The sequence below is a fragment of the Microtus oregoni genome, unplaced genomic scaffold (genome assembly GCF_018167655.1).
Source record: "Microtus oregoni isolate MIOR12 unplaced genomic scaffold, Mior012 000010F_ref0000083, whole genome shotgun sequence".
NCBI classification, from domain to species: Eukaryota; Metazoa; Chordata; class Mammalia; order Rodentia; family Cricetidae; genus Microtus; species Microtus oregoni.
In genome coordinates this window covers 5,593,487-5,617,127 of record NW_024543069.1, presented here as the reverse complement: position 1 = coordinate 5,617,127, position 23,641 = coordinate 5,593,487, and the positions used below count along the sequence as shown (strand labels likewise).

General features: G+C 41.6%; 1 protein-coding gene across 2 annotated transcripts in view; it reads left to right on the top strand.

Annotated features, from left to right (window-relative positions):
- The window catches only part of Gask1b (golgi associated kinase 1B), a 40,598-nt gene extending 27,000 nt beyond the window's left edge, over nucleotides 1–13,598 (top strand). For both annotated transcript variants that reach the window (XM_041658906.1, XM_041658907.1), the window contains exons 4-5: nucleotides 7,088–7,314; nucleotides 11,498–13,598. In XM_041658906.1, the coding sequence (XP_041514840.1) occupies nucleotides 7,088–7,314; nucleotides 11,498–11,705 (435 nt within the window). In that variant the 3' untranslated portion in view covers nucleotides 11,706–13,598. The remainder of the gene's footprint in view (nucleotides 1–7,087; nucleotides 7,315–11,497) is intronic.
- Nucleotides 13,599–23,641: the final 10,043 nt, after the last annotated feature.

Below are 23,641 nucleotides of genomic sequence, written 5' to 3'. Positions count from 1 at the left end.
CTTGTAAATATACTAGTGTATGGCTCTTTAAAAACCTTCACTGTTTGGTATTAGTTACTGAGGATATAGACTCAGAGACAGTGTTAAGGGTGAACCAGGAGCTGCTTGGTCCATTATGTACTCCCCAGTCATGTTAATGTTGTTGTTTATAGACATCGTTCTTTAAGAGATGGATGGAGCTTCCAAAAAACCATTACTGTGATGGGATCAGATCAAGTGAGATTTGGTCTGGGGCAACGGCTTTTACAGGCTTTCCAAGGAACTACAAGGTCAAAATATTTTCATAATACCAAGACTTGTTTTCTTTCTCCCTTTGCCGTTTTCTCTGTGTTAGTGTTCACGCTCTTAAGTGAATTTGTCGGAAAATATTGGTCAGAGGCTGTGGCAGCCTCCACACTGTCTGGCAGGTTATCTCAAAGTTAGACAACCGGGGACTCCCTCCCTGCAGCAGAACTTTCTGCCTCAACTTGCCCTTATCTGGAGAATGTCCCTGGGCCTGGAGGACTGACCTTATTTGAAAGCTGTCTCTAAACTAGATGCCTGATTCATCTCGAGCTTGACCTATGGCACAGATTCTGGCTAGAAGATTTGTGCTAGGAGTTCTTCTATAGGACCCTACTGCCATACTTGTCTGTCCTCAGGCTCCCCAATCCTATGTATTCCTTATACTCTGGAGTAAAGTTGAGCTGATTTGCCAAAATCTGTCTCCGGAAGACTGTCTCTATTCCTGTTCTCGGCCGCATGCAAAGCTTTCTGTCACCCTTTCTGCCTCTTTCCTGTCTTGAACTGATGACTGACAGAGCGAGAAGGAAAGAAGATCCCCCACATGAATTTGTTGACGTCTTAGCATGAATCAGGGTAGGCAGTAATCCACCAGTAATAGTCCGAGTCTGAGTCTCTCTGCATGTCTCAGGAAAATACACATAAACACCAGATTTTCTCAAGAATGGCCATAGTGAATGAAATGGTGCTTTATTAAATGTCTGCCTATAAGCTCATACTTTTTAAATACCATGAGTGACATCGCATGTATTGCATCTCAAAACTCAATTGTTATATTGAGCCGGCTAATAGGACAATAGATGGAGGAACATGGACGTCTGGCTTCATCGCCAGTCAGAGGGGTTTTGTACTGTTCATGTCAGGTAGGTGAGTGGACCCTTGGGGAGACAGTTTTCATGTTTTTTTTTTTTGAGTATTTTTTATTTTTTATTTTAACCTCTATTTCTTTTTTTTATTTTTTTTAAATTTATTTATTTATTGAAGATTTCTGCTTCCTCCCCGCCACCGCCTCCCATTTCCCTCCCCCTCCCCCCGATCAAGTCCCCCTCCCTCATCAGCCCGAAGAGCAATCAGTGTTCCCTGACCTGTGGGAAGTCCAAGGACCACCCACCTCCATCCAGGTCTAGTAAGGTGAGCATCCCAACTTTCTAGGCTCCCACAAAGCCAGTACGTGCAGTAGGATCAAAAACCCATTGGAACTCAGAACCGCGAGGGGTGCACCCACACACTGAGACAATGGGGATGTTCTATTGGGAACTCACCAAGGCCAGCTGGCCTGGTTCTGAAAAAGCCTGGGATAAAACCGAACTTGCTGAACATAGTGGACAATGAGGAGTACTGAGAATTCATGTTTTTCATTAACAAACAGTTATCAAGTACACATTCTTTCTAAGATAGGAAGTGCACTGGTAAAGACATACAAAACCAACCATGCCTAGCACAAGAGGCTGTAACATCATGGCAGTAAGCACACTGGTCTGTAAGCATGAGACGCCATGGCAAGCTGCTGAGAAAACCGGCTTTTGCTTCTCTTCCTAGGCAGCTGAGTTACCCTCTTGGAGTGGTTCTCTTCATTTGTATGTAACATTGGTATGTATCCACATACCAGTTTGGATTGTCTTAATGATTAAAACATCTATAATGTAATAAGCCTTAATGTTTTGAAAGACTTTTAGTCAGTTATATATAAGACCTTAATTTATAAGAAGCCCAGAAATGAATCCATGTTAGAATGGGAGATTCTACATATAGTGGATGTAAAAATAATTTTGAAAGCAAGGTCAATGTAGAAGGCAAAAACAAAATATTTTGAAAGACTAGAGAACAACAGTCCATTTGTCAGAATTGGTTAATGTTCTGAGTTCCATTAAGAATATGAGTCTAGCCAGCTGTTGGGTTCGTCACACCAATTACAGCTGTGATCAGAATGGCATCTGAGCATGGTCACATAGTTGGTCTTTATTCTTGTTAATTTTCTTTTAATAAATTCCTATTATTGAAAAAAATACAATCGACAGGAATTCTATGTAAATGCTAACTATGGACAATGTCACTGTACAAGAGACCAGTTTCCAGTGATGTTATCCCTTCATACATGAACAGGTGGAAGTTTTAGCTCCTTGATTATCCTAGCTCATGTAAGCTAAAGTGCTGTCTCATTTCTCATTAGAGGAAGGCATTTTAAGAGGATTTTCTTAGATTAGGTATACTTCGTTTCTAATTTAAAATTTTTTTGCTCAGTATAAATTCCTAAGGAAAAAATTTAGGTTGTTTCATTCTCATTTTGTTTATTTTTTAATGTTAAAAATGTGATTTAAGTGTATGAGCATCTTGTTTACATGTATGTGTATCACCTATGTGCCTGGTACCCAGGGAGGAGAGAAGAGGGTATCGGATCCCCCGAGACTGGAGTTGCCACTGTGTGGGTGCTGGAAATTGAGTCTGAGTCCTGTAGAACAGCAATACGTTTTTAATCTCGGAGCCATCTCTCCAGTCTCCTCCTTTCTGTGTTAGATTTCCCTGCTTAATATAAATTCAGGCTACAAACCAAAAGTTTACAAGATACAAAAATACTTGTCTTTTTCTGTTAGTTGGCGTGCCTTTTAAAAGTCATTGCAGGGAGGTGGGTGTGTCTCTGGCAGGGGTTATTTTTATTCAGCTCTGCCTATTCAAATTATAGTAAGTGAATTTCTTTCCCTAAAATAGGCTGTTAGTTGCCTGGTGCCTCTCTCCAGAGCCTTTCTGTGATGCAGTAAAACTTACAAGATTACATCTGATGATCTCAATACATCCCCGCTCTGCGCTTGGAACAGAGATGAGCTACCATGCCTTTCGTTGTGATCTGTGATAAACTAGAGATTCGTTTGTGAATGGGCACACACGGCTAGCAATTTATTTTTATTTATTTATTTAATTTATTAAAGATTTCTGCCTCCTCCCCGCCACTGCCTCCCATTTCCCCTCCCCTCCCCCAACCAACTCCCCCTCCCTCATCAGCCCGAAGAGCAGTCAGGGTTCTCTGCCCTGTGGGAAGTCCAAGGACCTCCCACCTGTCCTTCCAAGTCTAGTAAGGTGAGCATCCAAACTGCCTAGGCTCCCACAAAGCCAGTACGTGCAGTAGGATCAAAACCCATTGCCATTGTTCTTGAGTTCTCAGTAGTCCTCATTGTCCGCTATGTTCAGCGAGTCCGGATTTGTCCCATGCTTTTTCAGACCCAGTCCAGCTGGCCTTGGTGAGTTCCCGATAGAACATCCCCATTGTCTCAGTGTGTGGGAGCACCCCTCGCGGTCCTGAGTTCCTTGCTCGTGCTCTCTCTCCTTCTGCTCCTGATTTGGACCTTGGGATTTCAGTCCAGTGCTCCAATGTGGGACTCTGTCTCTGTCTCCTTTCATCGCCTGATGAAGGTTAATATCCAGGAGGATGACTATATGTTTTTCTTTGGGTTCACCTTCTTATTTAGCTTCTCTAGGATCACGAATTATAGGCTCAATGTCCCCATCCTTCCCAACAGGGCACTCTAACTGTGCTGTGCAGTGTGTCTCAAGGACCAGGCTGTGACAGCCATGCAAACAGTGCGTGTGAGCTCTTTAGAGATCTCCATAGCATTTCAGGAGAGCACTTTGTCCACCAAGTGTAATGAAATATTTCTTCTCCAGCTAATGCTGCCTGATTCTTTAAACTCAAGTTTTAGGAGCACTCCTTCATGCGTTTTCCTTTGCAGTTCTGGGCTGAGGTTTTTGGGCTTCTTCTGAACTTCTTATAGTAATCAGTATTTACTGATTACTGAATTATTTAACATTTTATGCAAATGTAAACAAATGTTTTTTTTTTTTGTCCTCATTGGGAGACAGTACCGGAATGATACGATCAGTGTGGATAAGAGCGTGGGTGAGAGCAGCTTAGACTTCTGAGCTGAGATACTGAGTTCTGTCCTGTGTGAGAAGAGGGACCCCGAGATGTTAGCTACCTCTGCTTCCTAGCTCAGTCTCCTCATTTAGCGTCTCTTGCTTTGTTGAGACATTGTCTGCAAGACTTGGTTAATCATCTTACTCTGAAGACAATGGAGAGATGAATAAGCTAACTGGAGTCCTTGGGGGACTTGAACACCTAGCTGGGAGGGGTTCGTCACTTTGTGTAGAAGGAGTCGGTTTTCTGCAGCTGTCTAGTGGCTCTTGAGGAGCCATGCAGCTAGGCAAAGGTTCCCTTGGTTCCGTGCTATAGCAGGCATTTTAAGTCACTTGGATGATGTATTTTTTTTCCTACAGACAAAACTATTGCTACCAAACGAAAATGGAACTAAGGGTGGACTGTTTTGAAGGAAATTTACCTAAAAATATCCATCCCCATCTCTTTAAAAAATTGGCTGGAACACCTGGATTTTTCTGAGTGTAATTTTAGTTAGGTAAACACTAAAAAGATATTATTTTTCTAAAGAAGGAAAGAGCACTTTTACGAAAAATGACAGTTGGCAGTTGGCGGTAGATCAGTTTTGCAAAAATGATTTTTCCTTGTCTTACAGTTGAAGAAAGTGTGAATTCAGTCAGGGCCAGTGACATGGCTAAGTTGGTAAAGGTGCCTTCTGTCAAACTTGGTGACCTGAGTTCTGTCTCTGGTACCCACGTGGTGCAAGGATAGGGCCCATATCCAAAGATTGTCCTCTGACCTCCACATGTGGAGGTTGTCATGGAAACACCCCCCACCACCGCAAACACATAGAATAAGTAAATCAATAAAGTAATATGAACTCAAACACCAATGTGATTAGCATCATTATTGCTTACCTGAAAATATTTACCCTTCGATAGGCTTCTTTGCAGGATACCTGCTTAAGAACAGAGAGACACAGATGGGCATTGCGGGTGCTTTTCTACACAATCCTTCAGTGTTTGTTTTAATGTGTGCACTAAACAAGCTCATTAAAAAGACATCTGGGCTTCATAGCTGTGTGGGATGTGCTTCATTAGGCTTTAAAAATTGGTGAGCTGTCTTAAAAGCATGCAGAATTATATTTGGTCTATACCTAAATCAGCTGCCAGGCAAATGGTGCTGACCTTAAGGGTCTGGGTTACGGCGGTCAAATGGTCCTTGGTATATTGAATGGGGACTAAGAAGGAAAATTATGACAAACTTCTGAAGAGTTAGACGGCATGATTTAATAGCTACATAAACCATTGCTAAACAAGTATAAAAATAGAAGGGCATACTTTACTCTAGTCAGAAAGCAAGGAAAACAGAGAAAAAGAAATCATTTGGGGTCTGAAGTCTGACTGTTATATGTTATTTATTATACCCCTAGGTATACATTCGCATACACTCAGCACATGGTAATGTATTCACCAAGCACATGTTTGAATCTGAAGAGCATCTGTGGCAACATTCCTAGAAGATGCTGGTCACCGTCTGTGATGTTGGTCAGAGTTGCCTGGCACAGTAGGCTGTCGGAGAATTGGTGAAATCATCAGAATGTCTCATGACTCTAAATTAGATTATATAGGACACTTTAAAACACACTGTAGGGAACAGCTGAACTTGGGGGAAAGCAATAAAAAGTTGTTCTATGTCATTCTTTTCCACCTCTAATTGCCCATGCTTTCATGGGGTTTAAAAATAAAAACCATAAAATATATTTTCAGAAATGTCGACAGGGCCTAAATTTACGAGAGCTTATGATCAAACATGAATACACTGAATATTCATGGTTTTTGTTATAGTTTGGATCATAATTCTCTCCCACATTCCCATGTATTGAAGGCTTGGTCCCCAGTTGAAGGCACTGCTGGGAGGTAATAGAACCTTTAAGAGGATGTGTTCAGTAGGAGTTTTAAAGTAATCAGGTTAGATCATAGGAAGGGATTTGAACCCTCATCACTCCTCTTCCTCTCCTTGGTTCTCAGCTTCCTCTGCCTTCCCACAAGTCCGAAAGCAAGGAGGACAGCCAACTAGGGACTAAATTCTGCAAAACTGTTAGTTAGGGTTAAACTGCCTGGAGCCTGTTTTTCATTATTACCATCATACATTCATGCTCAATTATATTAATATTTGTAGGGGAAATGAATTGTTTTATAGTTTTGAATATACTAGACTATATAATTGGAATTTTAGTTGGAGTTTAACTCTTTAGAAGAAATTTATTGATCATTTCATTTTGTTTTTGTTTGAGACAGGGCTTCTCTATGTAATAGCCCTGTCCTGATCAAAAGAAGTGACATTGGACAGTATTGGAACCAATCTTTCTACCTCTGCATTAAAACAAGCCTCTGAAATCTCAGTAGCTTTGGCACGTATTCAGGATCTAGCTGATGCTTCATTATTGGGTCATATACCTCCTATAGATTTCCTCTGTCTTATTTCTGGTTAGCTACTACAATACTGAAGTCTGTACAGTAGACTTTACAGTCAACAAAATCATCAGAATCTACAGAACCCAGCCCAGGGAGAAAACAAGAGCTAGACCCCTGGGTCTGTAGAAGTATGGCGCTGTGTCTCTTCTGCCGAAGAGTCAGAGACTGTGCTGGCCACATGCTCAAATGTGATTCCGTGGGAACTGCGGATACCAAGGGTGGAGGCGCTTGAGTTGGACGACCTGACGTTGGAGCCGTTAGCAGAAGCTGGAAGCGCTTAGGACTCTGAGTCAGAGGACTTTGAACTGTGGACTTTTCTAACAGTTGCTTTCAATTAAGCCAGCCTGGCCTGCTGGGATTCTGGCAAGTCAGCTGTTCAGAAAACTCCCATTCTTTGGAAATGTTCTGACTTTCCCAAGCTTTTACTCAGCATCTTGGATTTTGTTTTCATTTCCATTTTCAGATTTATAATCGCTTAGATACAAATTGCTGTGGATTCAGACCTCGCAAGGAGGATGCCTGTATGCAGAATGGACTGAGGCCAAACTGTGACGACCAGAATTCTGTGACTTTAGCACACATTGTCCAGCGAAAGAATGACCCAAGGCATTTGGTCTTCATAAACAATAAGGGCTTCTTTGACAGAAGCGAAGACAACTTAAACTTCAAACTGCTAGAAGGCATCCGAGAGTAAGTTTTCGGTCTGTTGTGCCAGTCCCATCTTTCTCTAGCCTGGGCTGTTCTGGAACTCTCTGTGTAGCTCAGGTTTTCCTGGAACTCACTGACTTCTAAGCTGACTGTAACCTTGCAGTCAGCCCCCTGCTTCAGATTTCAGAGGGCTAGGATTACAGGAAGACGCTGTCACACCCAGAACAAAGAGTGCACTTTCTAACGACCTGACATCTTGGATGATCATATGTGTGGTAAACGACTCGTCACGTTCCGTGAAAACTCAGGCCTGATGTTGGATAGATTTCCAAAGAAGTTGTGAGTGTGGGAAGAGAGACCTAAGGGAGTAAAATCACCTTCCCAAAGCAGCCAGTGCACCTATCAACAGTCCACAGTGCCTACATAGCTCCTACCACATTCTACCTTCACCACCTTGCTCAGCCTTTGCTGTGAGAACCTGTGTGGGTGAGGTTGGACAGATTCAGTGCTGTCAGGAATAGGGAGAATCAGGTGGCAGAAACTCTGTGATTAGGGCATGGGAGAAACAACAGAGATGTCCAGATCAATAATAAATGATTTGGCATGTCAATAGAACTGATAAGTGTGGGAGGATGTCAGATTCATGATAAACCCACACGACTGCTATTAATACAGGGGAAGAAAGACTCTCTGAAGAACAGGGCACCACAGGACAGCAGACCCTCCAAGTTGGGTAGGAGGACTTTGGAGGACTCAGAAATTTTTACAGTAGATAGACTGTGGGGTTGGATCTTGAGCAAAGGAAGACCTGTAGGAGGCTAGACCATGAAGTACTGTTATACACACTACTGACCAAAAACTCAGAGGTGATCTAAACAATTTGGGAGACATTTGGTAGAACTTAGAAAGGATACAGAGTAAAGGGAGGCAGCAGCGTGAAGCTAAAGAAGATAGTTGTGCCCAGTGGAAGTAAGAACACAGCCGATCTCATGCATTTGTGGATAGAGGAGGTTCAGATTCCTGAGTCGCAGGAACTGGCCACAGAGTCTGATCAGTCCCATCTCAGTTCTATAAGTCGTGACTAAATTTCATTGCTTGTGGAGCCACCCACGATCATTACCCATTTTAGTCAGAAAAAAAGATTCCATAATTAGATTGGAAGCTTAAGAGTCCATAAGATAGCAACAGCTCCCCAAGAGCGGAGCAATGTCAGGAAAACACCCCAGTAAGTCTGAAGTTAGTGATAGATCTCGGCTTTTCCAAGCCTGCACCCCTGTTTTTTTCTTGAGGATACTTGTACTTGTGTTCTGATGTGACTACTCCGTGTGTTCCAAGCCCAGAGCTTGAAGGCAAACCCACAAGAACACAAAAAGGGTAGGACTCCCCCATGAACCTTTGTCTGCAGCCCATTGCAGTTGCTTCTCCTTAACTTTGCGCTTAGACAATGTGGATTTTATAGACTCTCAATACTGAAAAAGCATACTCTTCCTGTTGGTTTTGAGAGTCCCATGAGGCTTTTTTTTCCCCCCACGTCTTTCCCTGTTGATGCTCTTCACAGCTCTGTGAATTGAAGGCAGAACACGTGACAGAGTCTCCCTTTTAAATGTCTAAGGCAAGGAGAATTTATTGCATAGGAAAATTGACATTCTCAAGACATCACTTAGTAAATTGATACTATAGGAGCTTAAATTTCTTAGGAGAATTGAGAGTGCCAAGGGCATACATCTATCTATCTTAAACATTCACATAAACGTGATACTTTTTATAAAATATATAGTTAATTAAGTATAATTAATTAATTATTGATTAATTATGAATATTAATACTTTATACAACAAAATGCTGCTTGGTTAATTCATAGCTTACAAGACTGCATGGTCCATGTCTTTACGGAACCCAGAACACACAATAAACCTTATTTAACTTCACACTTGTGAGATTTACTAAGCATACTCAGCTCTGTGACCTTTGGTCTTCTAGCATCCTCAGAATTCTTGACCTTGGGTCCCTAGTGCCAATGCATCCCTGGTCTTGTCTCCAGGTTTGTCTTTAAATAAGTGCACATTCTTGCCATGTAGTTTTTGAGGTACAGCTGAATAGATTTGAAAGTTACTCTTGAACTCCAGTGATTATATGGTGATTTTAGTAGCATTTTAACAAGAGCTGGATGAGGCCAAGTTGACATGTGGCAGAATATAATCTATGATTTAAATGAGAAATTTTTTTAAGATTTCTGTATCTACTGCTAGATCCTATATATGCTAGACACTGACTCTACTCTTTCTACACGAGAAAAAGCAAGTTCAGTGAACTCTCTCAAGGTGATTCACCCAGATCCTTCTTAAGTGACCTCAGGAGTGTCTAGTGTGAGATGTCATCAAATGCCGTTGCTCTGAAAGTTTACAGTTGCCACCCTTTTGTTACTGCAACTAATGTCTGAGGCTACCGCCTTACAAAATGGGAAGATTTATCTCAGTTCACAGCCTCAGAGGTTTCTGTCCACAGCAACCCGGACTCTGTTTCTTTGATCCTTTAGTGGTGCTAAATGTCACCTTTCATAAACCAATGCGATATAAAAAACAGTAGTAGAGTAATGGTTTTGTTTTCTTCTATGAACAGCATGTTTGCAATCAAGGATGAGAGGTTCCTTTTCAGTGAATGGCCAGGAATTAAAAGAGGGAAAAGGAGAGGGTGGAGTCCCAGTATTGCTTTAAAGGCATGCTCCAATGACCACACCCTCCATTATACCTCACATCTTGAAATGAGCACCATCTCCAGTCATAGTACTTTATGACTAAGGACTAAGTCTTTAATACTTGGACATTTGGGGGGACCTTCAAGATATAAATTAGAGCATCATTTAAGAAAAACACTGGCCTTTCCCCCTTCTGTTCTGTCATGTCTACTGTTGTTGTCCTTACTCAGATCATGTCATGCTGGTGAGACTTTTTTGTCTACAAACTCCCTGATCTTTTTTAAATATTTATTTATTTATTATGTATACAATATTCTGTCTGTGTGTATGCCTAAAGGCCAGAAGAAGGCACCAGACCCCATTACAGATGGTTGTGAGCCACCATGTGGTTGCTGGGAATTGAACTCAGGACCTTTGGAAGAGCAGACAATGCTCTTAACCTCTGAGCCATCTCTCCAGCCCCCAAACTCCCTGATCTTCTGGGCCTTTTAATCTTTCCAGTCTCTCCTCTGCAATGTTTTCTGAGCCTTAGGTATGGGAGTTGTTTTTATAGATAATCCATTAGAACTTCGCTACATGAGTCCTCACCCCTACTCAAAGAATTACAGGAAACAAAGGAATGCTGAGAGCCAGAGAAACAGTCTTATCCAGGGAAGAGTACACCAATTGGTTGTCCACTACCAAATGGTCAACCTTGAAAACACACACACACACACACACACACACACACACACACACACGTAATAGTATGTAGACTGGGCAGATCTTATTTAAGAATAGATATGAATTCAATACACATATGTTTATGTAATAACAATGAAAAAGAAGCTATGAATTTGAAAGAGATCAAGGAGAGATATATGGGAGGACGTGGAGGGAAGAAAGGGAAAGGGGAAATGATTATAATCTCAAAAATAAAAGAAATGACTTAAAAAAGAAGAGAAAAAGACAAGTACTGGCAAACACTCAAGTTCCAAAAGTGTAATCTGAACCAGAGGGAATTCTTCTTTTAATTGAGGTTTCTTAAAAAAAATAATAATTTACTTTTGTTCTTTTACAAGTTTGAGCTAATTGAACTCTAAACTCTAGGTTTTGCTCAGGGAAAATACCCCACTGAAACCACCCACGCTTTGCTTCTCACCTTTTTTTTCATTGGACCCACCTTGCTACTGAGAAAGCAGATGAAAAACTTTCTGTGGGACATATGGAACTTGAGACGAAGGGAAATACTTCTTCAGACCTAAAGTGATCTCGCTTCTGTACCTTTCTTTGCCAGTCTGTAACAACCTTTAAGTAAGAAATTAGGATGTCAGGTTCTAGATGGTATAGATAATTTGGTTCAATTGAAACAGAATTTTCTTGCATTTTATTTTTAAGAGAAGTGTCTGCTTGACGGTGACAAAGCCTTCTGGTTCTCAAGGTCCCATTTGGTAGTGTGATGTGTGCCAGATCAATGAAGGCAGAGCAGTTGGGGGAGGAATAATGATTCTGAGCAATCGCGAAGAGCGAAACACTGTGTTATCGTTTCAGGTTTCCAGACTCGGCCGTTTCTGTGTTGAAGAGCCAGCACTTGCGCCAGAAGCTCCTTCAGTCTCTCTTCCTCGATAAGGTTTACTGGGAGAGTCAAGGAGGCAGGCCAGGCATCGAGAAGCTCATTGACGTGGTGGAGCAGAGAGCCAGAATCCTTGTCACCTACATCAATGCACATGGCGTCAAAGTACTGCCTATGAACGAGTGACGAAGGGCCTTCTGCCTCGAGGGCTGCACATGTGTGACTTTTGGGTTTTCTTAAATACAGCACATCCACCATAAGTGTTTCTAGGAGGGAGGCCGCGTAGCTGAATATACAAAACTGACCCAGTATATATCATAAACCCAGTTTAAAAAAAAGTTTGCAGAGTTGAAAGATATGCATATTCAAGGAGTATGGGAATAGCATATTGCTTGCAAAATGCCTGATGGTATTTTTTTTGCCTAACACTCTGGCATGTGTGTCTCAGCCTTGCTATTACACAACAGCCCCAATTATTATTCCCACTAATATTTAAACCATTGTCATTGCCATTTGATGGAGCAATATCAACCAGAGGCACTGACTCTTCTCATAAACCATTCTCATGCCGTTTGACCAATCTGACCAGCTCCCAGCAGAGAGTTTATTGAGGTTATCCTGATGATGATATTACAACCATTTCCCTAACCCTCTCCAAAAGCAATTCTACATCGGGAAACTGGGACACGTGGGCTGTGAAAGCAGCAGAGTCTTGAAACACCTTATAAGAAGACATGGTAGTAGATTCATTCGCAAACCAGCAGTGTATTTGCCTAGAGTCCATAAACAAGCAGGTCTCTCTGATCAACCAAAATCTCATACCCATTCCTTTTAAGAAATCAACCATCAGCATAGAAATATCTGTATGTAACAATGGCTATATTAGTTCACTTTACTCTCTTAATTTTGATTCAATTTATGTTTGGAGTTTAGAAAACTAAACCTCTATAAGGCATGATGTTACCTACTTGAAAACTTATTTTGTGGCATCTCTTAATGTTCTTATAGTTTGGTTGGCTTTTTGCAAAAATGGTTATAATGTCTCATGTAGTCCAGGCTGACTTTGAACTCCTTATTCATCTGAGGATGCCCTTGATCTTCTGGTGCTCCATTCCCCAAGTGTTAGGATTACAGATGTGTGCCACCATGCCCAGCAGTGCCTGCTCTCAGACTCAGAGCTTCGTTCATGCTAGATAGGTGCTGTGTGATTAAGCCCATGACCCCAGCCCTCTCTTGTTGGTTTGATTTTAGTTTTGCAAGACAAAGTTTCTCTGTGTGTAGCCCTGACTGTCCTGGAACTCCCTCTGTAGACCAGGCTGGCCTCAAACTCACAGAGATCCGCCTGCTTCTGCCTCCCGAGTGCTGGGATTAAAGGCATGCGCCACCACTGCCTGGCTCCCAGCCTTCTTTTAATGACTGTTTGTTTAGTAAATTGCCATTTTATAAAGGATATGCTGTAATTTCTGTAGTTTTTTTAATCATAGAAGACTTCTTTTGTATAATTAGGTTTCATCTGATTTAATTGTTGTTGTCTAGGAATTGATGATAAGTTCACATATTAAATATATTATGTCAATCAATTCAATATGAGAAGTCTCAATGAAACCCAACCTGCATGACTGGATCTTTTCAAGACGAGCAGAGAACATGGGGCAACAAATTGGCAAAATTAAGCCTCAAACAATTCTCCTCCGAATCCCTCTACCAGCTTTTTTAGCTTGTTTGGGGTGACTGAGGGGTATGGTGTTCATGCTCTGAATTGTTCTGTCCTTGGGGAATGTGCAACGATGTTACATTTTCTACTTATAGGGAGGCTCTGAACCCAGAACCTATTATTTCTCTCTCACATTTAGCTCTCCTACCCCTTATTTAAAAGCTGGTTGATTAACCTGAGATGGTGATGCATACCTGAATTCCTAGAACCCAGGTAGCTGAGGCAGGAGGATTGCAACTCCGAGGCCAGTCTGGTCTGCATAGTGACATCCTGTCTGAAATGTATCCCTCCCTTCACAAACGCTGACTTACTGATTTTTTTCTTTCTTTTGGAAATTTAAAAATAAAATGTTACAATTTTTTTTTCATATTTGTCTTCTCTTTTGTTTTCAGTTGTTGTTCCTAACCTGCACAACATTTTCTGTATTCCGATGAAGAGTAATTTAATACAACATGAACTTAAAAAAACAACAACAACAGTATAGGCTACATCATAGAAGGAAAACATTTGTGTAGGTGCTAATTGATACAAACATCCCAACCTATGCTAACAGAATCTTAACTCTAACCAAAGACAGACCAAGGGGCGAGGCAGCCTCTGACTCTCTTATTCCAAGCCCCGCATTTAATGTCATATGTGTTTCCTTTCCCTTGGAGTGTTGACCTTTGCCACATCTCTTCAATCCCCCAGATTGTGACCTGAGTCTGACTGTGGCCCTGGTCAGTCCCTATGTTGGCCTCTGTCTATGAGTTTTATTTCATTAATCTTCGTCTTCATTATCCTTGCAAACACTTGTACACCCCACTTGACTTAGAATTAAAAGAATTTCTACCAAGTTGTCCCATGCCTTATCAAGATGACCTATGTTCATTTTAATACTTCTTTATTTTTAGAAAATTTACCATTTCATCCACATAGTGATATTAATTTCAGGCACTGTGAGCATCTTAAAATCTTGCTTTCATGTGTCTAAAGCTACATTGCCTCTGGGCGGCAGCCTGGCCTCCCACAGGTGGGTCAGACTATTTTTTCCTAGTTATTTCAACATGCTTGATACTAGACAGAAAGCTCAAAAACACTGATTATTTTTATAATTTTTCTTTTAAGGGCTTATTTTTACTTTTTATGCATATGTTACCTGTCTATACATATGCATGTGTATGCAGTACTCATGGAAATCGAAAGAGGGCATGGGAACCTCTGAAGCAGTTGTGAGCTACCTGACTTGGGTTCTGGGCACTGAACTGAGGTCCTTTGGAGGAGCAGTGAGTGCCCTCATCAGCTGAGCTTCTCACCAGTCCTTCCAGTCACCCTTTAACAATGCATTTTATTTTGTAAGCAGTAAGCAATCAATGGTGCATTAGTTTTGAAAAATAGCTCCAAGCCAACCTTTGCGTTCTAACAACTAACAAGTCCTCCTTTATTGACATGATGAGAATGCTTTGTGCGTTTCAGACGTGCTCAAATTCTACTGTGATTTGGTTTGTGTTAGCCCATCTTGTGGTTTATTTGCTCTGTTACAGCAGGCTTAGAAGAGAAGAATTGGCCTTGGCTCACATACAAGTGCTTATTCTCCTGTGACATTTTCCTTTTAGCGGATATGAAAATGCACACATCTTAGACTCTGTAATAAAATGTTCCAAATTAAAGTTGTGAGATACTCATGTGTGTGTGTGTGTGTGTGTGCGTGTGTGCATGTGTGTGAATGAGTTTTCCACCAATCTGTCTCTGCTTTATATTGTCCTTTGGAAGAGCAAATAATTTGCTTAAATTGGAAAACAGAACAAACAATACTTGTTTGTGGGAAGGATGGGAAAAAAGAGATAATTTAAGGGCTAAGACGTCTTCCTGGATCATGTGCGCACACATTTGATGTGGTAAGTCATGATCACTATGCTTTCTCTTGGCGTTCGTAAGCACTGTACTATAGCGTTGACAAAAGAAATTAGTTAGCAAGTACCATACATCTTAGGAAGAGATTTAACTTTTGGTTAACTGTCCATGGCTGGCATGATCCTTACAGTATGTTTAAAGTCTCTTTCCTATCATTTATATTAAATAAATTTGTTAAGTACTTAGGGACTGATAAAAATGTAAAATATCCTAGACTTATTCTTAATTTTTTTTATCTCCGGACTTGAATAATGAGGTGTTTATTATACTATATCTTTAAATATGCATTATATTACATGTAATGAATAAAATATCTAGATGGAAACTTATAGGCACATTGTTTTATGAAATCCTAGTGTCTATTTGAACACAGACTTAAGTAAGGCACATTTAATGTGCTAGTCTGAAAAATATACTGAAACTATATATGGATAAAGGGAAAATGAATTTGATAATTTTTTTTTGTAAAAATTAAGCAATATAGTCAAAAATCAAGCTAGGGGAATTCAAGGCATTCAGTAGCCTGTGGCATCATGATGGTTTGAGCCCAAGCCATACCTTGGCTAGTAAAAACTCCACTCACTTGTGCTCACTTCTGACACTAGCATTGAAAAGTGTTGATCCCACTTTCAGTGGGACTCATACCCATAGGTACCCAGTTATGGGTGGATCACTTAGCTCTTGGTCTGCAGTCTCTGAGGGTTAAAATGCCTGTTTTCCAGCGAAATAAAGAGGATAAGAAACGATATTACCTATAGTAATAAAGATTGTCACTTAATAAAGCAAATAATTACTTATATACATAATCTGAAACTTCGATTTTTGGAAGAAATAGTTTACAAACTGTTTTATTCTTGGATGAAAGCTGAAGAACCAGTTATTGTTAGTAATTCTTAAATGTTTTTAGTCCACACCATTCGTTCCCAATCCACTGACACCAATTGTATTATTTGTATTATTTAATCCTTTAATTTATTAAAATTCTATTACCTGACTTATTTGCTCTTATTAAAAACAAAAGAAAACAAAACATGGCCTGTTTTGGAGTAGGAGAGAAGCTATGTTAATGTGCAGTATTAAAATAAGCTATGTGATTATTACCCAATAGTTTACTGAACACTAGCAATGTTCCAACATTAATAAAACAATTTTCTAAACAAATTAATGAACTTTTGCCAATGGAGTTAATTCTTTGACATTGCAGAAAGCTTTAATGCCATGTGACCCACGCCCGTGTCTTTCAGAGGCCTTGGGCTTCCTGCCCTTATCAACTCTGCCCTGTCCCTGCTTACACACAGCTGTCTTCTGTCACAATATGACTTCTTCCCTACTTTTTAAGCTCTTGGTCCCCCGGGATGGGGCTCTGCTGTAAGAGGGGCCTGACTCAGAGTTGCTGGCAGTCTGCTGCACAGCCTGAAGACTCGCACGCTGAGACAATGAACCTTCCGGTCAGGGCACTGTGTGCAATCAATGCAGCAGTTCTCTGCACTGAGGAAGCTTGGGTACCCTCTCTCGTTATTCTTCTAAAAGGCGCTTACTTTGGTAAAATGATGCAGAATTTTGTGTGCATTCAGGGACCCTCATACGTGGTCTTTCTAAAATAAGCAATCTGCATTTCATAACAGTACTTACCAGGAATTTCTAGTGCATTGTAATACAGAGCTGAAAACTGAAACCGGCCTCCCCCAAGCTCTCACGCCATGCTGCAGAATAGCAGGCTGCCGCTCTAGTTCGGCAGGCGAGACGGGGCTCTGAGACAGGCATGGCCCTATAAGCCAGGCTCAACACTGCAAGTCTGCAGGGCTGCCAGCGGTCTCTTTAGACCCAAGACAATAGGTGTGATTTGGTTTATAAATTGTCATTTGTTATTGGCTCAACTTCTAGTTAAGAGAACAAGACACTTGGGTCTTAATCTCAGGAATATTAGACTTTGAGGTCACTGCATTGGTTTTTTTTTTTAAATCTTTGTAGTGTTTTAATAACAAGCACAAACCATGATTCAGATATTCTTTCTAAATTGGTGAGAATAAATTATGATTAAGCTTGCTAGTCTCAGACATTTTTAAAAAGGGGAAAGGAATAATTTATAGCTGCCTCCAAGAAGGACTCAATATTAATCTCTTTTAATCAGTTAACATGACGGCTAAAATGTAAGACAGCCCCAAATATTCTGGCAGCTCTTGTGACAATATTAATTGTTTGCTCATATTATGATATTCCCTTCTTAGTCTCTTGTGCCCCTTCCTTTCTTATGGGGATGTCAATAGCATTGTGTTCTGTGGGAGGGAGGTGGTGTGTTTTAACAGGAGTGCATGGCAGGATCGTGAGTAGCAAGTCTCTAACTAAAGACAAAACTTCCTAGCCAAACCTCAACCATAGGGTGCTTTGTTTAAACTGGAGACATTTTAAACCCGAGGGCCTTTGTGGCACCAGTTAGGTACAGTGGGGGTGGTTTAGTGGTGCAAACACTGTGCCAAAAGACTCTTGGGGAGGAAAGGCTTAGTTTGTCTTACACTTCCAGGTAACTGTCCATCATGAAGGGAGCCAGGGAAGGAACTCAGGCAGGAGGCTGGAAGCAGGACCTGAAGGCAAATGCTCCTATTTGCTTGCTCCCAGGCTCACCCTCAGTGAGCTTTCTTACACAGCCAGGTCCACATGCTTAGGAATGGTGCTGCCCCTGTTGGGCTAGGCCCTCCTATATCAGTCAGCAATAAAGAAAAGACCCCCATAGACATGCCCACAAGCCAATCTGATGGAGGTAATTCTATGAGACTGTCTCTTCCCAGGTGTGTAGGGTTGAAAACCAAGATTAGCTGTCCCAAGCAGTTTCCATGACAACCAAGATTAGCCCTCTCCCTGCTCTCCACTCTCCACAGAAGGAGTGAGTGAAGGTCTTGTTTTAGGTCTCTCAAAACCCTTTATTTCGCCTCACGTTGACTGGAGAATAAGCTTGTGATCATGTGATTTTTTTTTTTTTTTTTTTTGTCCTCCTTCAGTTCACTATGACTCTCTGATGCTCTCTGTCTCTGGTTTTGGTGGCGGCCAACACCTTTCTTGCGTTTCTGGCCTCAGCTAATTGTAGCGTTTCTGTCCTCATTTGTGGGTATAGGCACAAGAGAAACAGCTCCCAATAGCTCCCGACTGTCATCTTCAGCAACCGGGGGTGTGCCCTTAAACTTTAAGAGAAACTTGACTGAAACCAAAGTGGGAGTTGTGGCTTCAACGCTGAGAAGAACCTCAGGTCTAGGCAGCTAATAAAGCAGAGATGAGGTTTAGTAGAACTGTTGATATCGTCTTAGGTACCAGGGCTAAGAGACAACAGGTGCTCTGAAGGAGGTAAGACACACTGGCGATCATGGGCACGGGATTCTCAAGGAGGAGCTGCACCACCTCATTACTCTTTACAACAGCCATGGACAGGATTCTGGTAGAGTTCAAGGTTGCTAGCTTAAAGGGCTCTGAGGAATCTACATACAGTCTCAGTGTAATCTCTGAGGCACCCGATAGAATTCTAATCGATAAGATAAAAAGCTAGTGTCACAGCAAGGCAGGATAACTTCATTATAAATCTTATTTGGGGTCCTCAGGTGATGTCTGGGGAAGGGACTGAGGCCTTTCCCAAGGTCATGTACATTCAGTCTTAAGCCTGTTCATTATAACCTTAACAAAATATCCATTAACAGAGAGATAGTAACTCGATGTGGGCAAATGGTCATTGTACTGGAATTCTTGTTTCTCTATTGGCTTCAATCCACCTCTGGAGTGAGGGCTCCTTTCCCTTTCTATGTCCCCATAAATTTACCTGTCTTTCCACCCTACCCAGGTTCCCACTAAATGTTCTATTTATTTATTTTTGGTCATGTTTTATTGAGAGACTTCAATGTGTTTTTCAGAAAAGTCACCATGTGATGGGCCATGTTCCAGTAGACTGGGGCATATTGCAGGAAGGGGCAGCGGGAGATGTGGGAAAGTAATTTAGCAAGCTCTAGAGGAGTTTTAGGCATGAGATAATCAAGGGAAGAGGCCAGATAAGGTATAGTTTTCAAGAGTTTTTCTATTTGTAATTGTGGGTCATTTAAAAATCCATAGGAAATGTAGTGACTTCTGATAAAAGTGCTGTTGAAGAGATAAAAGTTCAAAAAATATTTTAGAAACACAGATAAAAGGAGGCTGCTTCAGGCTTTAGATATATTTCTTCAGCTCTCATCCCAGTAGTCTTTAAAGAGAATTATGTAAACCAGAGAAGGTCACTGAGGACACATCAAAGAGAAAGATTCAGAAGGACGTGCACCTGTTCAAGCACACGTGTGCTCATGCAAATCCATACAGATACACAGACAGACACACAGACACATACACACAGATGCACATAGACACAGAAACAGTCATGAGTGTGAGCGCAAGCACACAAACAAATCCAAGTGAGCGAGATCATTTTTCTTATCTTCCTCTTGAATAACTGATTTCTCCTCATGGTTGATGACAAACCAGCTTTATTTATGAGCTCTGTCTGGAGCTGTGAACTCAGGTTGAGGTGCTGGGAACCATGAGATGAAACTCATTCCTCAAATTTCTCAGAGCTTCTTTTGATGCAGCGGCTTCTCAGGTTGTGACACAAGAATTCACTTCATTTGCTAATGTGATTTCTCTAGTGCTTTTTTATCTATCCATTCATATAACCAGTATTTTTTTGAGTGCCACCTGTCTGTCAGGATTGCTTTGTCCCCCCCGCCCCCAAGAAACCAGGAAACAGGCAGTTAGGGTCTTCCTCATTGGCCGCTTATTTTCTCCAACCGAATGCCGGTGCATCTGTGGAATAACAGGAGTTAGGAGCGCTCATTCTAAGCTGTGCACACATCATGAAGACTAATTTCATGGTCCATTCCCTTAGCTGTGCCTTCCAGGTCTTCAAAGGTCCCTACAAGGAGAGGAAATGTACATGTCCAGACGTCTTTTTGTATATAGTAAGGATCTCTTGGGTCAGTAAATGTCCAGATGTCTTTGTGTACACAGTGAGGATCTCTTGGGTCAAATGCTCGTGGCTGCTCCCCCCAGCCTCTTGATGGGCACCTTCCTGTCAGCAGTGGTGAGCTTTGCAATCTCCCACCATCTGGTCTTCTTCTACTTGGTCTTTGGGAGGGAGAGCTCCCTATAAATTACCACAACAACTACAGAAAGAAGGTGTTTGGATTGCTGCCAGGCTTGGTAGGGAACTTTCAAATCAAGGAAATGTTCTAAAAAAAAATCAATATTTAAAGAGCATATTTGGCAAGATGCTCTCCTCTGAATGAAATGGATGGTGTTTGTGAAGAAGATGACGAATGGGGGACAGTCAAGTTCAAGAGCTGTCCTCCGTGAGCTCAACCCTGCCCCAGAACTTTCCCTGCTGCCAGAAACCCTTATATTTTGTGCCTAAGTACACTGCAGAATTGCTACCTTTATTTCATCATTTTTTTCTCTAGAATCCTCCTCAGTGCAATTTCTGCTTATTGAAGTAATTTCTCTGCACTGTCTGGACACTTCATCTCTGTACAAATTCTAGGGCTTCTCCCTCTCTTTTTTCACTAAAGCTGCTCACTTCTCTGCTGGGCCACAGAGGTGTGCCCTTTGACATTCTGCCATTCCCAGGCTTCTACTTCCCTTAACACATGGGCCGTGTTTGTTCTAGGTTAGTGCTCTCAAGCGGATATGCAACTTTGCTTCTACCTCTGAGGGAAATCACAGTGTTGGCTTCATTATTTTCACAGATATCTTGTGTATGAGCACAGGCATGTGAGCATGGGCATGTGTGTGCATGTGTGTGTGTGTTGCTGAGATACGACCTCAGTATTTAGGGTGTGTTGGCTCTGATCGGTCTCCAGGATCCTTCTGCCTTAGTCTCCTGAGTGTTGGAATTAATGTGTATACCACTGTGTCTGGCTTTTGCCTGTTTGTGCTTCCAAATTTTTAATGGTCCTTTACACAAATGTTGGATGTCATTAAAATGAATACAAGGAGCAAAGAGGCACACAGCGGTTAACTTAGTTGCAAAGCTGACACACTTACGTTTGTGAAAATTAGGTCACAAGAGTTTCCTTGCTCCACCCTGAGCTCTTTCAACCTTGCCTCCATGGCTTTCCTGAGAGAATCTGTATTGGTGCCTGCAATGAGATATTTTTCAGTTACCACAGCCACTTGTAAAACGGATTGACACCTGCGGGAGTCTCTGTGACTTTCCTGATATCTCTTTCCTGTCTGACACCAGTCAGGTTTGTGAGGTGATGATCTTCGATGTCCCCTCCTACCAGTTGCTGATACTGAACAGGATAAATGCTCTGCATGGGTTTGGGCTTCTTGATTCACAGAGACAAAGAGAGCATAGACTTGGATGTGCAAGCCCAATCCGTCTGTCATGATGCTGAGTTGCACAAAATGAGGGCACCCATTAAACAAATACTTCTTTCTGTCCCAAGCCTTGATGAGCATTTTCCTTGATTCCTTTGAATTGCTCTGGTATGGAAATCACAACGTAAAGCCGTTCTTTACATTTGATGTGACTTCGGACAAAGGGCTGCCGGGCTGCTATGGTGTGAAAGCTGTCAAAGTTCACAGAACAAAAGAGGCCAAAGCGCCCTTAAAATCACAGCATTTCCACTTCCTTTTCCTTTGTGTTGTTAGGTTAAAAGCTGGATTTGCTAGTTTGCAAGTAGACATAATGGCCAATGCAGCCCTGGTTGACTGGCCAGTTAGTGTGCTTTAAAGCAAGAGGTAGGCATGAACCCAGGCCAGATTTACACTCAGAAAACCTGCTCTCTACTGGGAAGTCTTTTCTTAGAGTGCAAGAAGTCAGTTTATTTTCAAGACTAAGGACTGATACTTTTCAAAACTTGATATTATTATTTTGATTGAAATATTTTTGGAGTGATAGCCGTGATCTGCGATCAGAGCAATGGCAGCCTTAACTATGACAACACAATATATATTCAACAACTCCAAGTCTATTCAGTGGGTTTAAGTGTTAGAGCCTTTTTACTGAGGATTGGAGGAAGTTGAATTATCAATATATACATAACTCTTGTAGAGATAAGCACAGATTTTAAGAATATGGGGTTCTCCATGCAGCATCCTGGTATTAGCAGGACACAGCATCAAACGCAGCTGAGTTTACTTTGTGATAGGCAGAGTAGAGTAAAATTCATGACCTCAGTACAGCTTTATTTTGTTGGCTACATTTTCTGAAGATTATATTCTTTCTTATAAAGTCCAGACCTCTGCCTTAACAGAAGTGAGAGAGAGCTTCTCTTTCTCAAAGGAATAGTTGAGAAATAATTTTACAAAAAGTTAATTGTTACAAGACAGAGTTCTGTAAATTCGGTTTATCCATTGTCTTCCTTGAACAGTAATTGATTTATATTTGCTAATTTTCAATCTCATTCCATAAAAAGCCTTGACATACCTAGTTTCCAGCTCAGAATAGCAAAATACTCAAGCTATAAAAACACTAATGGTAAGACAACCCCAAAAGTCCTGAGTTCTAGGAAAGAGACTCAGAAATGATTAGACCATTCTAAGGACATGTGGCCCTGGATATAAGAACATATGAATATTAACCTTCATCAGGCGATGAAAGGAGACAGAGACAGAGACCCACATGGGAGCACCGGACAGAAATCTCAAGGTCCAAATCAGGAGCAGAAGGAGACGGAGCACGAGCAAGGAACTCAGGACCACGAGGGGTGCACCCACACACTAAGACAATGGGGATGTTCTATTGGGAACTCACCAAGGCCAGCTGGCCTAGGTCTGAAAAAGCATGGGATAAATCCGGACTAGCTGAACATAGCGGACAATGAGGAATACTGAGAATTCAAGAACAATTGCAGTGGGTTTTTGATCCTACTGCACGTACTGGCTTTGTGGGAGCCTAGGCAGTTTGGATGCTCACCTTAAGAGACCTGAACAGAGGTGGGCAGTCCTTGGGCTTCCCACAGGTCAGGGAACCCTGATTGCTCTTCGAGCAGATGAGGGAAGGGGACTTGATCGGGGGAGGGGGAGGGAAATGGGAAGCGGTTGCGGGGACGAGGCAGAAATCCTTAATAAATAAATAAATTTAAATAAAATAAAAAAAAGAACATATGAAACGTGTGAGGGCTCAAGAGCTCAGGGTGGGGGTGGGGGGCTAAGGCCATGGACACCCTGCTGAGGAAACCGAGTGCTTGGTAGCTTTCCAGAGAGACAATCATACAGATGATATGGAAAATGAATCCGGGATTGGCAAGGCTGGACGAGGCAGCCAGGAAGCATTTGAGGGAACAAGGTAGGTAAGCTTGGAGGATAAGAGGTGAAAGACGGCTCATACTTAACAGGTCTGATCAGCAGAACAAGGCTCATAAGATTTTAAGAATGGTCACCACATTTCTGAGCTGGGCAGTCAGTTTTAATCGTGCTTGCCACTCGGCAGGATGGGATAGATGAACGAAGAATAATCTGGTGAATAAAACCTTAACCAATATTTAGTTTAATACATGTAAATATG